General features: G+C 43.4%; 1 protein-coding gene across 3 annotated transcripts in view; it reads left to right on the plus strand.

Annotated features, from left to right (window-relative positions):
- The window catches only part of SULF2 (sulfatase 2), a 162,403-nt gene that overhangs the window by 43,591 nt on the left and 102,936 nt on the right, over positions 1-15,876 (plus strand). For all 3 annotated transcript variants that reach the window (XM_089513881.1, XM_089513882.1, XM_089513883.1), the window contains exon 3: positions 777-1,016. In XM_089513881.1, the coding sequence (XP_089370007.1) occupies positions 777-1,016 (240 nt within the window). The remainder of the gene's footprint in view (positions 1-776; positions 1,017-15,876) is intronic.

Here is a 15,876-nt window from a genome sequence, read left to right on the forward strand (position 1 = left end):
TCCCGGTTCTGTTCTCTGAAGCAGCAGAAAACAAGCTTGTTCTCTCCTCAATATGACATCCTTTCAAATATTTAAACAGGGCTATCATATCACCTCTTAACCTTCACTTCTCCAGGCTAAACATCCCCAGTTCCCTGATAGGGCATGGTTTCCAGACCCTTCACCATTTTAGTCACCCTCCTGTGTGGTGCCTCTCCAGGGTGAGGCTATCTCACAGTCTGTGAACTGAGATGTGATGGCCTTAATCTACTACACCTGTTACTCAGTATTCACAATGCAATAGCATTTTGTTCATCTTTAAGAAAAGATTCCTTGGATATTATTTGGAAGTTCTTCTCATAGTTTTTTTTCCTGCACCATGCTATCTTGTGATTTATTTTTTTTAAAAAAATTATATGCTTTAAAAATATCCTGCAAAATATTAAACTGTAGCTTGGCTGTAGGAGCAACATGCACATACAATTCCAAATGTTATGATTATATCTGTGATTCCCAGCATGACAAAGTGCTGCAACTGAAAGAAATAATTTATAACAATAATAATAATTGATAGATAAATTAACTACAAAGTTCTTTACCTAGAGATTTAAAAGGAGAAAGTGTGGTTTAATCTTTTACCTCTCCCTTCCCCACTAAAATAGGTATGTTTGCTTTACCACAGTCTTGTGTCTTGTCTGAAGCATGTTGTGAAATTTATAGTACTTCCTTTAATTTAAAAAATCAGAACAATGAGCCTCTCTCTTTCCATTTCTAATGTGATACTCTTTCCTCTTTAGGTTCAATGCAAGTAATGAATAAGACAAGGCGGATCATGGAACAGGGAGGTGCACACTTCATCAATGCCTTTGTGACAACACCAATGTGCTGTCCATCACGTTCCTCTATTCTCACAGGGAAATACGTCCACAATCATAACACTTACACCAACAATGAAAACTGTTCTTCTCCGTCCTGGCAGGCCCAGCATGAAATCCGTACCTTTGCAGTGTACCTCAATAACACAGGTTATAGAACAGGTAAGTCCTATACAACAAGACTATTTCTTTTGTAAGATTTTCTGGCTGTTTTTGCTCCTGTGGCTGGAAAAATGTTATGTACAAAGATTATTACCTATAGCTTATTTATGATTTGGAAATGAACCTGAATTTCATCCATTCAAAGAAGCATAGCTCTAATAAACTCAGTTGATACTGCAAACTGAAAATTTGAAAAATGGTAAAAATACATTTTCTAGTGTTAAGAAAAATCCTGGACCAACTAGAAATTTCATAGTTTTGGACTTTGTGTAAAATGGTTGTTTTGTGCAGAAAACAGCATTTTCTCCACAGAAAATATCATCTTCTATGCAGAAAAATAATATTTCTAGGCAGGAACATTATTTCTTATGTAGAAAATGCTGTTTCCAGAACAGCAAATGCTGTTTTCCACTCAGAAAAAAAAAAACCTCATGCAAATTTTGCACAGACTAAAACCCGAATTGAGAACAAAACTGGTGTGGTTTTTGAAAACTGCATGATTTTCAGATATTTTCTCACAGCGGGAAGACAATTACTGATATTACTCATTGTTTCCTTTGAGAAGAAACCTAGTGAAGAATTACATCCTTGGATTTTGCAAAGGAATCTTCTAGCACCTTTGAGACTGTGTGGAAGAGATTGTAGCATAAGGTTTTATAGACTTGGTCTTCTTCCTCATATATAAAAGTACCTGCACCTGCTAGGCTTATTTAAAGGGCTGCCACTGAAGTGGCTTGTTGCCAACCACACTCTTAATGCAGTCCAATAGTAGGAGGACTCAAATTTGTTTTACATTACATACTTGCAGCACTTTAATGCCACTCATCTCCATCTTGTGGAATAGAATCATGAGTTGGAAGAGACACTATGGGCTATTAGGTCCAAACACCTGTTCAATGCAGGATTTCCAGCTACAGCATCCCCAGCATGTAGCTGTCCAGTCTCTTTTTCAATACATCCAGACAAGGATACCCTACCACTTCTCTAGGCAATTGGTTTCATTGCTGAACCACGCTCATTACCAAGAATTTCCTTCTAATGTTCAATCAAATTCTGCCCTCCTGAAACTTAAAACCGTTAGATCTGGTTCTATCCTCTGAGGCTGCAGAGAAGAGGCCTGCCCCCTTCTCTCTCTGGCATCCTTTAAGGTCCTTCAAGAGTGCAATCGTGTCATCCTTCAGTCTTGACTTCACCATTTTGAATCAGCCCAGCTCCTTCAACCTCTTCTCATGTGTTTTGTTCTTCATACCTCTTATCATCCTCATTGCTCATCTCTGAACCCACTCCAACTTGTCAGTATTCTTAAAATGTGTTGCCCAGAACTGAATGCAGTACTCCAAAGACATCTGGACAATGCAGAATATAGCAGGATAATTACTTCCCTTGACTGAGGAATACTGGGATTTGTAGTTTTATGGGACATTTAGAATTCTCTAGGAGGGAGTTCTGAGAGCCAGTGTGGTGTAGTGGCTTAAGTGTTGGAGTACGACTCTGGAGATCAGGGTTTGAATTTCTACTCTGGCATGGAAACCCACTGAGTGACCCTGGGCGAGTCAAATGCTCTCAGAGGGACGCAAAGGCAAACCTCCTCACCGTAGGTCGCCGTAAGTCCACCGTAAGGTCGTCGTAAGTCCGAAACAACATGAAGGCACCCAGCAGCAACAACATCAGGGAGTTCTAGTCCCCCACTAACTACAACCCAGTGTTCCATAGGATGCAGCCATGACAATTAGTGTTATCAAACTGCTGAAATTTTTAGTGTCAAGGAAAAGAAAGAATCCAGGTTACTTTGTCATCTCAAAGCTGGTAAGCGGTGGTGTTCAGCCAGACATTTACAAGCAACAGTAAAGATGTTAGCTACAGTTGCCATGATGATGTATGAAATACGGAGCTATGGAAAGGAGAACACTACAGATGTCTAACCAGGAAAACTTTTCTGTATTGCAAGTTACTGAATAAATCCATTCATTGTAGCTGAATCCCCACTACTACCCTTGATGTGGCTCCATGTGTCCATCTTGAAGGTAGTACAGTATGTAATTAAGATTTCCTGCTATATACTTGGATAACTCATTTGTTTAATCATCAGTGACCTATAGTAGCACAAGTTGGTATGTTTTCATAATAAGGCTGTTCTTGAATACTATTTTGAAGAGCAATAATTTATTTTATGGTTTACAGAACAATAAAATTGTCCAGCCAGACTGGAGCCTTGAAGTGTTAGATGAATTTAAAGGTTGACTGATATAATGTAATATAATAACAATAATTTTTTGCCTTTTGTGTTGTGGGTACTCTCTGCCCAGATGGGTCAAAACAGGATCATTTCTTCTTTTCTCCTGCTCAGATAAAGATCTGAATCCATCTGCAGTTGAGGAAGTGTGAACACCCTATTTACTTTGCAGCTGTTTCCTTTTGTTTTATTCCTGAAAGCAGTACTTTATTTGAGCCTACAAAATATGCCACAGGGGGGAAAAATTAACTCCTGATCTTGTTATTACTACACATCTTGGATAAAGCATCTTGGATAAAGCATCATACCAGTTACAGCTGCCAGACCATTTTAGGTCCAAATTATGAAAAACTATAATGCTTACATTCTTCAGCAGTACCAATTTTGGTTTTCAGCTCTGAATTGGTAACATTGATCAAGATTTTTAAGCACAAAATAAGTTTAATACAGCATGAAAATAAACTAGACATTAAGGTATGTGTTTGAAAACCCATTTTGAGAAGAATTTTGTTTTCAGTATCTTTTTAAAAAGCCTTTACCTGCCAGAACATAACGCAGATAATCAGTTACAAATTGTGAATTAATTAGGAACTGATATAGAAGCTCAGTGTTCTTAGTAATTCACATATAAGAAACAATCCAAACTTTTAATACAATAATTCACAACCAAAACACTCTTTATCTTAATAGATATATTGAAATACCAGCTTGCTTGTAGTATATATAAATACCCAAAATAGGGCTTGTAATGTGTAAAAATGGTTACGAGCCATCTGCGTTACTTTTTACTGCCCAGCTCATTTCCATTTTCTTCGTTTACCATAGATGAAGCAAGCACAACTCATTGAAACTGCTTCTTTTTCCTTCCCTGTGATCCCAGTAGATTGCAGAGTACACTTAGGATCTCATTTGGGAATTTAAGTGTGGTCAGAAGCAATCACAGTAATGTGTAATCATTCTGTCAACACCAGTTTAAAGAACATCTTCATAGCCACCAAAAATCAATGGCTCATACCATTGGACTACTGCACTGTGTTTAGTCAGAGTATGAGAAAGTACTCCTTGAATGTATATTTATACCTAGGGTTATCCTTCTCATACACAGGAAAATGGACAAGCCACCTCAGAAGAAAAAGAGAGCTATAGCGAATTATAAATTGATAAATTACAACCACCTCACTAGTTTATCCCCCATCTTAAAAGTCTTTAAAGCCAAAATCATGCCCATCATATCATATGTTGCACAACTCTGGGGTCACTTGAAAGTACCTCTTTTGGAGCAGGCACAGAGCTGCTTCCTAAGGAGGGTTCTTGGTACAGATAAGAAGACCCCAGCCCATGCAGTGATAGCAGAACTAGGGGCCCATTCAACACAGTGCCAGGTTTTGATAAAAGCTCTCAACTACTGGCTAAAGATTTCCAAATTGGATTTTAGGAGACTCCCTAAACTCTGCTTAGAAGAACAGCTAGTTATTGGGCCCCCACATTTCTGGGTATGCCAGCTATCTCAACTAATGTACCAGCTAGGCCTCTCTCCTTCTTATCTTCTTTCAGCTGGTCATACAGCTCGGATCACCTTAAAACAAAAGGTCTGGGATATTAGTGCTTAATCAGATATAGCTCTGTTGGCTAGTTGTAAATCTCTAAAGTGGTTAGCCGAAAACAAAACTTTTTTTCCTTAGAAAAATACCTTAGGCTGCACCTAATACAGAGCTTTCACTAGAACCAGATTTGAGCAACTGAATTCTATGGTTACAAGAGGACGGTTCCACAAAATACCTTACCTTGAAAGAACATGTATCTGTGGTGCCCCAGCCATCGAGGACATTGTACATATCCTGTTTGACTGTTGTATATACGACAAGAAGAGATCTCAGTTTTTTCAACCATTTTTGGTTAGAATGACCTACTGGGATCCTATTGTTAAATTGTCCCATTTTCTTACTGGAGAGACTTTATATTTAGTCCGTTATGTTGCAAAATTCATTATAAAAGCTGCCCATCTGAGATCAGTTTATTGTACAAAACGGGGGGGGGGGGGCGTGCCACGGTGATGAGTTCATTTAAATATTCACCTTTGATTTCCTCCACTTCCCCTGTTTTAGCTTGCCTTACTCTATAATCTATTTTGTATCCTATCAAATTTGCTTTTATCCAATTTTATGTGTTTTAATTTCTTAGTTAACTTTACATGAGTTTTAGGAGTTATCAAGTTTTATTGTGTATGTATCTCGATATTTTGATATCTTGCACTTTATTGTTGATACGGTCAGTTGACTAATCAATAAACTTGTTGTGTATTTGCAGTAGGGCTTAACATATTCTTAGGCTGCATCTGCACTGTAGAAATGATGCAGTATGACATTGCTTTTTGATTGCCATGGCTGAGTATAAGGAATTGTGGGATTTGTACTTTTGTGAAATATTTTGCCTTCTCTGTCAGAAGTCTCTGGTGCCACAACACACAAGTCTCAGAATTCCATAGCACTGAGCCATGGCAGTTAAAGCGGTGTCAAACTGCATTGTTTCTGCAGTGCAGATGCAGCCTTTCTCAGTTGCTCTCACTTCAGGTTGCACTGTAGCCAATGAGAAGGGGTAAGAATTGGGGGGCAGAATGCATACATTTAGCATTTAGAGAAGTGAAAGGCTTAAAACTTATCTGAGGTTCTGTTGAAGCCAAGATAATAACTAGAATTTGTTCTAATAAAGTGCCCCCCCAACATGCAGGTGTGAGGAGTAACACATTTATATGGGGAAATGGAACATTTGCTCTGCTGTTCTTAGTATGTTAACTTCCAGTGTTTTTCTTCTACTTTATTCTGTTTTACATGTTTTTTTCTTTGCTTTTTTTTTTTTTTTTGAAGGCATCTGTCACCTTTTCATATTCTGGGGATTCAGGACCCTAAGGCTGTAGTGTAATAGTCTTTTCTCCTCTCCAGTCTCAAAAAATGAATATACCGTATATACTTGACTATAACCCGTGGATAAGTCGAGGGTAAAACTTAGGGGCATGTAACAAAGGATCTAAAGGATGAAGCAAAGGAAAACAATGCCAAAGAACTTCCAAAAATCCAGCAGACATAACTACTTGTGCTTACACTAATGGCAGGATGGATGAGAAAATAGACTGGGGTCAGTGCTTCCAGGACAGATTATACCCTTGCCTTTTACCAGGAGATGGTTCCTCCTTTTCAAATAAAAGTTAAAGTACAGTATTTACATTGACCCATGGATAAGTCGATCCAGTTTTTTGGGGTCAATTTTTAAACTAAAATTTCTAGATTTATACATGAGTATATGCAGTAATGACATGGTGAACCCGTATGTATCTAAGCGGTAATATTATGTTCTGAGTCTTATAAATATAAGAATAGCCATGCTGTAACATACCAAAGACCTATGTAGCCCTATATTTTATTTACACAGCTACCTAGCAATTGTTATACTGTCTCTACTATCAGTCATGGCTAATAGGCACTGACAGACCTGTCCTCCATCACTACTGACTATGCTAGCTATGCCTAGCATGGCAAAGCTGCAGACACTCATAACGCAACCAGAAATGAACAGAAGATCACTTTCTTTGGTAAAACAAAACAAATCTACTTCCAGTTTTTAAAAGACTAGCCTTAGGCGGGGAACCTTGTTTTAGAGAATTGTGTCCTCTAGAGATGCAGTTCTCCAATTTCTCTGGGAAAAGATTCATGTGAGAAAAAAAATCCCCTTCTAAAGTGTTTCCATGGTAGTTTGTGTGTGTGTGATTTCGTCTCTTCCCAAGAATATAAGAGTTATGTCTCAATAAAACTGTATGGTAAATTGGTTTTGTTGTCCGTTCTATCAGTCATGCTTTATTCTTGTTAGCCATTCTTAATTCTGGGAGGGAGAATTCTCAATAGCAGGCTGTGGAAAACACTCAAGGATTGTATGAGAATCTAGCAGCCTCCCAGTTGTCTCTCACCCCCTGCTCCACTGAAGTAAAAAAAGTAATAAATAAATAAATAAATAAGTTGGAGCCATGTTAAAGAAAATGTATTCTAAATTAAGGAATAATAATAAATAATAATAAATTTTATTTCTACCCCACCCTTCCATAGGTATGATCAGGGCGGCTTACAAAATTATTAAAACATTCCAATACAAGATAAAAAATACAATATAACAGTTAAAAACATTAGTACAAAAACGGAACAGGAAGACAATAAAATATACATGTCGGGCAAGGAGAAGAGAGAAGGAGTTTACAACGGTCCGGGGTCGAAAGGGAAAAGGAGAGCAGGAAAAAACAGACAGTCTAAGGTGGGAAGGCCAGCCGGAATAGATATGTTTTCAGCTGTGTCTTAAAGACAGCTAATGAGGCGGCGGAGCGAAGCTCTGCAGGGAGCTTATTCCAGAGAGAAGGGGCAGCAGTAGTAAAAGCCCTCTGTGAGGTCCGCATCAAGTTGGACCTAGGGACCTCCAACAATTTGGTCCCGGAAGTTCTGAGCGTGCGAGGCGGATTATGTGGGGAGAGGCGGTCCTCCAAGTACCCTGGGCCCAAGCCATTTAGGGCTTTATAGGTCAAAACCAACACCTTGTATTGAGCTCGGAAGCAAATAGGCAGCCAATGAAGATCTTTTAAAATAGGTGTTATATGGTCCGACCTGGAGCTACCAGCGACCAGTCTGGCTGCCATGTTCTGCACCAATTGCAGCTTCCGGGTTTGGTACAAGGGTTGCCCCATGTAGAGCGCATTGCAGAAATCTAATCGAGAGGTTACCAAAGCATGTACAACAGATTCAAGGTCCTTTCGGTCCAGGTAGGGACGCAGCTGGCGTATTAGCCGTAGCTGATAACAAGCACTCCTGACCGTCGCATCCACCTGAGAAGTTAGCTGGAGCGACGAATCAAGGAGTACTCCCAAGGAAAAATTAGAAGCTGCAAAGTTATTCAATAAGTAATCTGAAATGTAAGATAAAAGTTGAATATGACTAGTTTTTAATTGGTTCTTGCCTAATAATTTCCCATTATGGCATAATGACTGCAGTTTCATAATTAATTAACATATGTCCAGTATCTTCTTTTCATTTAGTGTATGTGTTGTAAGCTATTGCTAGGTAGATATTCCAAAACTGCTGTAAATATTAAGGTTCTGGCGAAGGTTCAGGCTGGCTAAAAGAGTAAAGAAAAATGAGTGAGAATTACACTGTTACCTTTACTCATGCATTGTGAGGCTTTGAGCAGAATCCTATTAATGGCTGATGTACATCTAAGTGTGGCTTACATGTATATACAGTCATCCCTTCTCACTGGAGAGCAAGAGGGGAGGGACAAAATGGTGTGCGTGCCTGAGGTGCTCACGCAGGAGCGCACTGCCACTGAAACCAATGGCAACTCCAATATTGGCATTTTTCTGGAATCACGGTGTGTGTGTGTGTGTGTGTGTGTGTGTCTGGAACAGATCCCCCACAAATCGTGAGGGACAACTATATGTCTTTTTTTAAACTTGATGCAGGGCACTGTTCTGTTGCACCCTATCCAAAACCTTCTGCTCCACAATGCTCCACAATTGGACTAGATGGCCCTGGTAGTCTCTTCCAACTCTTTGATTCTGATGTGACATCCTCAACGCCCTAAAATTTTACACTCTCAGATCCACTCTTGTCATTATACCTGTATGAAACACATTAAGACTGAAGACTTGAAGGTAGAGTTTCTTCTCATGTGCAAACTCATCCTTCCCTTGCCTTCAGGAAACAGGTTTTGCAGGTTGCTCTATTATATAGCCAGCTTTTGCAGGTTTATCTAGTAAATCACCAGTAGCAAGTAAATAAAAGAGTTCTCTGCAGAAATTATGCTTCTTGCTTTTAAAGAATGAATGCAGAAGGGCTGCAAATGCTGTGGCCATGCCAGCTGTGTCCTCAGACCCTCATATTTTAGGTGGAGTCTTTAAAAGATGGAGTTGTATATTGCTAGTCTTCCCCCCCCCCCCCCCCGAGCCAGCCTCTGTGATTGGGATGGAGATAGCTACCTACTCTCAGCTAAAAGTACATAAGTTCCCCATTGTATATCCCTGCTCCAGGAACACTTATGTAGGGATGGAGCCAACATGTACAGTCTTGTCCTCTAATCAATCTATTATTTTAACCAAATTTCTAACAGGATCTCATTTTAACAGCCATCAATGTTATTGATGTTATTATTATTGTTATTGTTATTATTTTATTTTCACATCTGTACACCACTCTTAGTGTGACAAATGTGCTTGGGTGTGATTCTGTTTCATCCTTACAGTCACTTTGCTAAATTTTCAGATTTAGAGATAGTCAATGGCTTATGGACACACAAGATCTTCAGGGTTTCAACCTGAGTTTCCCCAGTGCAAGTCACAAAGTATACCATGCTACCTTATTGAGTATCATATGTTTCCCCATGTTGAATATTTTTGAAAAATCACATTCATATTTCAACATCAGGTCATAATAGTAAAGACATTTGAATGAACTTTTGTATGCACTGTTGTTTTTAGCCATGCCTCCTAGATGTTTTTATCACCATGGGTAGATTTTTTTTGTGGCCAGTTTTGTGGCTAGATCCTACTTGCAGCTTCTCCTTTCATATGTTAACTTGCAGATTTCCCAACTCTTTCCATCCATCCCCACCTAGTCCAACCCCAGCGGATGTTTGCAGATGTATTTAGTCTGCTTTGAAGGATCATCATCCTAACCTGTTTTTTTATTTGCTCTGTGTCGTTACTTTCCACGCAGCAATGACAACTGTGGCTTCAAAATATCTGGCATACCACCACTGGAAAAATTATGTATGTGTCTGTGGTCAGGTGAACCTGCATGAACTGAGTTCTTGATACATGGTTTGAAATATGTAGGAGTACATTATCATAATGTGTCAACTGCATTTCATTTTCTGATTGTGTGTATGGGGAGGGGACTGATTGACTGACTGATGGAGAGACACAGAAAGTGTGTGTGTGTGACTGTTGCAGTCATAGAAAACAAAGTTTGCAGCTGCTGTGTATTGAACATAATCTGGTAAGACAGATCTTGGAATGGGCTTTGTTGTCAACTGTCATCTAATTGCTTAAATACAGGAGAAGCTGGCTGAACACTCTCTTTGTCTCTCTGTTTTTGAACCCTTGGAGGCTGTGGAAAGTTTCCCCAGGGCTCTTTCTGTATGAATTTGACTACTGTCTGGAAAATACTGGTGTTGTAAGAGGTAACCAAATATTAAGGCTTTGTTGTTGCATCTGCATATCTGCTTCATACAGACAGTGAGGAGTTGTTCCAATGTGCCAGCCAACCCTACCCTTAAAGGGAGTTTCTTGTCTTTGCTTTTATTACATGCTGTGGGAAGTTGGGCAGGAAGGCAATGTATGTAAACATGTCAAGTTAAATGAAGGATTAGTCTGTGGAAGATCGACCACTTGCATGCTGAATCATTGCTACATAAAAGAGTGGCCAATGAAGCTCTTTGGATCAAGAGCATTTGGCGAAAAGAATGGAAGAGAAAACAAAGGCCTATTGCACTGTGGATTTCTTGGTGTCAAAAAAACTGACTTTGCTAAAGGTTGCTTGTATAAACATTTACAGAAAGAATTTTCCATGTTGTTATTTTTTCATAGTTGGGTGCATCTTCTTCCTGGAAAGAGCACTTAAAGTGAAAAATGTGATTAGGCAAGATAGAGGTGAACTAGTAATGCCTCATTTCCTGCACATTTTAAAGGAAACATGTTCTTGCTATTTATTTTGGTTGGGGCTGAACTGAAATCCCACCTTCTAAGTTTGCTGCCCATTATGCAGAGGGTGGATAAATTGACTTTTTAGACTACAACTGTAGGAAATCTCTAGACAGCATATCAGCCAAGCTGGCCGGAGATTATGGGAATGGTAGTCCAAATGATATTCCAAATAGTTTTTCAAGTGTGCTTTGCATACTGAAACACTGAGATGCATTTTGGAGTTTCGTTTGCAAACTGTAGTCATTTACTAGTAGAACTGTTATTCATTGTTGCAGGCTCTTCCATTCCTTTCCCTCTGCATACAGAAACCATTGCTTCAAAAGTTTTGCCATTATTCTTGCTTCTATCTTGAATACAAATAAGAGGTATGGCAAACTTTGAAAGTAGTGTATCCTGTTTGTAGGGGTGGGGATTGAACCCCGCTCCCCCGGTCCACCACAGTTTCCCATCCCTGACCTGAGCTATAGATTTGCCTATTGAAATGGAAATACACTTAGCAGTGCACTTAGCAGGACTAATGAGAAAGCAGTAGTTTTGATAAAATTTTCAGAAGTTTCAAAAAGTGTAGTCTTTCTCAGTGACTGTTATGAAAGAAACATTGGCGGGATACAGACGGGCAAAAAGGGGTGTATTCATGACGTCATGAAGGTAGAGCCTTCAGACGGCCCTTACCTGAATGCCGCCATGAACACGCCCCCCGCACGCCCCAAGCGGGAAGAGGCGGCATTAAAAAGGTGCTGCTTTTTTCCGCTTCTTTTTGATTTGCGGCGTACGTGCGCAGCTCCGTATGTAAGCTGCTGCACCGGTACGCCCGAATTGCTATGCCGCAAATATAAGTTGCCCGTTTAAAAGCTCCGTGTCAGCTGCGTCACATAATGGGTCGGGGTCCGGGACATGCGTGGTTTGCAGTCAAGCTTTAATTGCAGCGTCCGCTGCCATGCAGCTGTGGAAGCTGCGGCACAGCTGCGGCGCATTTTAAGTCTCGTAACCCTAACCCTAGAGCCACTTGTGCGCATGCATTGCTGGAATCGCGGGAAGTTGTAAGTTTTGCCGGCGGATGTTTTGGTTGCAGAAAGTGATAAGGGAAAGTTTGGAATTTAAAGTGACCCCCTACACACATTCCTGTGCCATTTTCACCTGGGAACGGGCACAGTTCGGCTGCTCCTGGCACAGCTGTGCGGCGGCTCCCCTTTGCCACCAGGCAGGATGGCACAGCCATCCACCAGCACCCCGAAAAAAGGCAGGGGGACGTCTTGGTCTCATACTGAGATGGCTGACCTCATAGCTATATGGTCCCAGCCAAACATTTTGCAGAAACGGGAGCAGTCCTACCTGAATGCTGACACATATCGAGAAGTGGAAGAAGCCATGAGAGCTGCTGCACCGGTACACCAGAATTGCTACGCCGCTAATTTAAGTTGCCCATTTAAAAGCTCCGTGTCTGCTGCGTCGCATAATGAGTTGGGGTCTTGGAACATGCGCAGTTTGCAGTCAGGCTTTAATTGCAGCGTCCGCTGCCATGCAGGTGTGGAAGCTGCAGCACAGCTGCAGCGCATTTTAAGACTCCTAACCCTAACCCTAACCCTAACCCTAGAGCAACATGTACGCATGCGCTGCTTGGAAAGTTTGGACTTTAAAGTGCACCCCTACACACATTCCTGTGCCATTTTCACCTAACAATAAAAAACCCCTAAAACTGTAAATATTTACATATGTACAAGGGAGGTGATGGGGGATGGCAGGGGGACAGCGGTGGCAGCGGCGACAGCTGTGGCTGTGCATTGCAGATTCAGCAGGAGCGCGGGGACAAAAGGAGAGGAGGCATCTATGATGCTGGTGACACTGGCAAAGTGCAAGCGGACAAGGATGCCAACACCAGCTGATCACCAGCTGGCAGGAGACCACCTTTGTTGTTGGGCAGAGCGGGGGAAAAAGTTTTAAAGGGGCTTGGGCACTTTAAATGTGCCCATAGGCTTTCTGCCGCCGCTGCTTAGCGCTGCAGCTGCGCAGCTGCGCATCCGCCAGCCGGCAAAAGAAAAAAAAGCCCCGTTTTTGGCCGCCCGTGAGGAGGGGCAGACAGTCCCGCAGGGAGCTCATGGAAAGGGCACTGGGATTTCAAGAGAGGACACTGGGAGTTCAAGAGAGGAACCTAGAAGTGCAAGTGAGGGCAGTGGAAGTTCAAGAGAGGGCCGTTCAGAACCAGGAGAGATCAATAGACAGGTCAGACCAGGAGCAGAGGCGACTCAACACCATCTTGGAAGCGCAGACTGTTCTGATGGGGCAAATGCTGGAGGTCATGAGGGGAGGGCAGGGTGGCCCGAGACGCAGAAGGGTACGTAGGGAGCAGGGTGGAAGAGGCAGGGCTGCTGTCCCCAGGGTCGTGGACGAAGGGGTTGAGCAGCAGGAGCCCCCAGGAAGAGCTGGAAGAGCCAGGGCTGTCCCCAGGGTCGTGGAGGAAGAAGTAGGGCAGCAGGAGTCCCCAGCAAGAGCAATCCTTCCAGCTGAGGAGCAGGGAGTTGCCATGGAGGTGGAGTTGTCTCAGCAGCCTCTTGCTGGGCCATCCTCCAGCCTCTTCAGTGACTCTGTGGCAGTCCCACCGCCCACACCCCGCCCCCCAAAGGCAAAGGGCAACTAGAGGGGGCCTGGGATCAAGGGGCAGGGAGCACTGACAAGGCACTAGGTCCCATGATGTCCCATAAAGACATCATTTCGCCTCCCAGGGCATGTGTTCCCTCCCAGCCCTATCTACTGTAGTCTACCCTTCCTGTTCTCTCCTCCCACCAGGCCTGGCTCACTGGTCCCCAAACCAGCAATGTCCAAACTCTGTCCTTCCAGGTGTTTGGACTTCATCTCCCAGAATCCCCAGCCACCTTGCCCTGTGGTCTGGGATTCTGGGAGATGAAGTCCAAACGCCTGTAAGGACAGAGTTTGGACATTGCTACCTCCCAGCACTCCTGCCTAGCTTTAGACTGCACAGTTGCGCCTAAGCTGTCACATTCACACTCACAGCCACACTGCCGCAGTTGCGCATAATGAACCACACAAGTTTTTTTAAAAAATAAAGATTTTTATTAACAATAACAATAAAAATCTTATTTACAACTATTTACAAAGGGAAGGGGGAGGGTGAAGGGGGTGGTGGTGAAGGGGGGATGGCAGAGGGGGCAGGGGAGGGAAGCTGCTTCAGGGAGGGGGAGACGGGGGTGGGGCGGGCAGCCGGCAGAGGATCTCCAGCTGGTTCCTCTCTATGGCCTCCACTCTCTCCCCCAGCTTCTGGATCGCCGCCTCCATAGCAGAGAGCCTCCTCTCCGTCCGGTTTTCTGTGGGGGGAAAAGAAAGAGGATGGTTAGGGTCAGCCTGTGGAGCCCATCACCCACTCCCACAGGCAGGGTTTCTGGGTGCCCCCGCTCCCACCTCAAAGAATGGTGGCCGCCTGTCAACCGGGGGGGTGCTCCCCGAAGTCTTCGAGGGTTTCGAAGAAAGATGCCTTCAGAGTTTTAAACTTTACTCTGCACTGATGCATCTTTCTTCGAAACCCTCGCTCTTCGAGGGCACGGGACGCCTGGAGAAAATACCCCCGGTTCGGCTTGTTGGTGCTGGCCATCACCCTTCGAGCGGCTGCCTGCGGCATCAGGGAGTCCAGGAGGATCCCGACCTCCTCATCGGTCCAGTAGGCCATGCGGATCGGGACCCTCCTGCGTGGCTCTGCCATGTTGATCACCGTCCTGGGGTCTTGCACAGTTGTGCACGGGTATATATGGGCACCTGTGGCTCAGGGCTGTTAGGCCAAGGTGGTCCTAGGCCAATGAAAGCTTTCAGAGGAACAGTTTGAATCTCTCCCCCAATAGATGCCCTCTGGGTGCCCTATTGATACATTCAAATGGGCCATTAGGAAACCTTGAATTTGAGGGGGATTGATACATTGTCAAAGGGGCAATTGGCAGTTGGAGCTGATGTATCTTTTTCACCCAGGAAAACAGGTGCCAGGAGACCTTTTGTGTGTGTGTGGTTGTGTGTGTCCCCCTCAGGCACGTGGCAAAACATGCCCCCAGCACAGATCAGGAATGATAGGCAGACTCAAACTGTGGATAATGGGATACATTTATTCATGTGCTTATGCTATTACAGAACATTGCACTCTGACATCACAGATGATGGCACAGGAGCCATCCTTCAGATTCTCCTTGTCAGAAAAAAATCTGCCAGGGCATTCCTCACATCCTCCCCTGCTGCCTTCTTGGCATCCTCTTCATCCACCGTGATTGCTCCCAGGGTGGGCAGCACAAAACGGCGCCTATATCGCATGCCCTCATCCAGGACCCTGCCCTTGGTCTCACAGATGTTGTGCAGAATGACGCATGATACCAGGATGGGCACCACGTTCTCCTCTGCCACCTTTGTTCTTGGGCAGGGTGGGGGAAAAAGTTTTAAAGGGGCTTGGGCGCTTTAAATGTGCCCATAGGCTTTCTGCCGCCGCTGCTGAGCGCTGCAGCTGCGCATCCGCCAGCCGGCAAAGGAAAAAAAAAGCTGCGGTTTGGGCTGCCCGTGCGGAAGCTGCCCCTTTCTTTGCGGCGTCCTCCGAGGCGGCGGTATAGAAGCTACGGGTCCGAAACGGACCCAGGTGAGGCGTCTTCACTGCCCCCCGTGTGGAAGCCCCGACACCTGAAGCACGTCCCCGGGGCGGGCGGTCTGGAGGCTCCGTATTCAGCAGAATACACCTCCAAGACGTCTTCTCCTGCCCGTCTGTAGCCCGCCATTGTTTCTATTCTGCATTGTCTTTATTTGTCTGCCAAATTTGACAAACTGCAAAGCAATATGATGTCATTGTTTTTACTGCACAATGTGATTGGTCGAGATTGCTGGGTAACTGGTGCAGGGAGCATTGTTTTTTACTG

Source organism: Sceloporus occidentalis, unplaced genomic scaffold (genome assembly GCF_023333645.1).
Source record: "Sceloporus occidentalis isolate IW3139 unplaced genomic scaffold, rSceOcc1.0.p SCAF_3, whole genome shotgun sequence".
Taxonomy (NCBI): domain Eukaryota; kingdom Metazoa; phylum Chordata; class Lepidosauria; order Squamata; family Phrynosomatidae; genus Sceloporus; species Sceloporus occidentalis.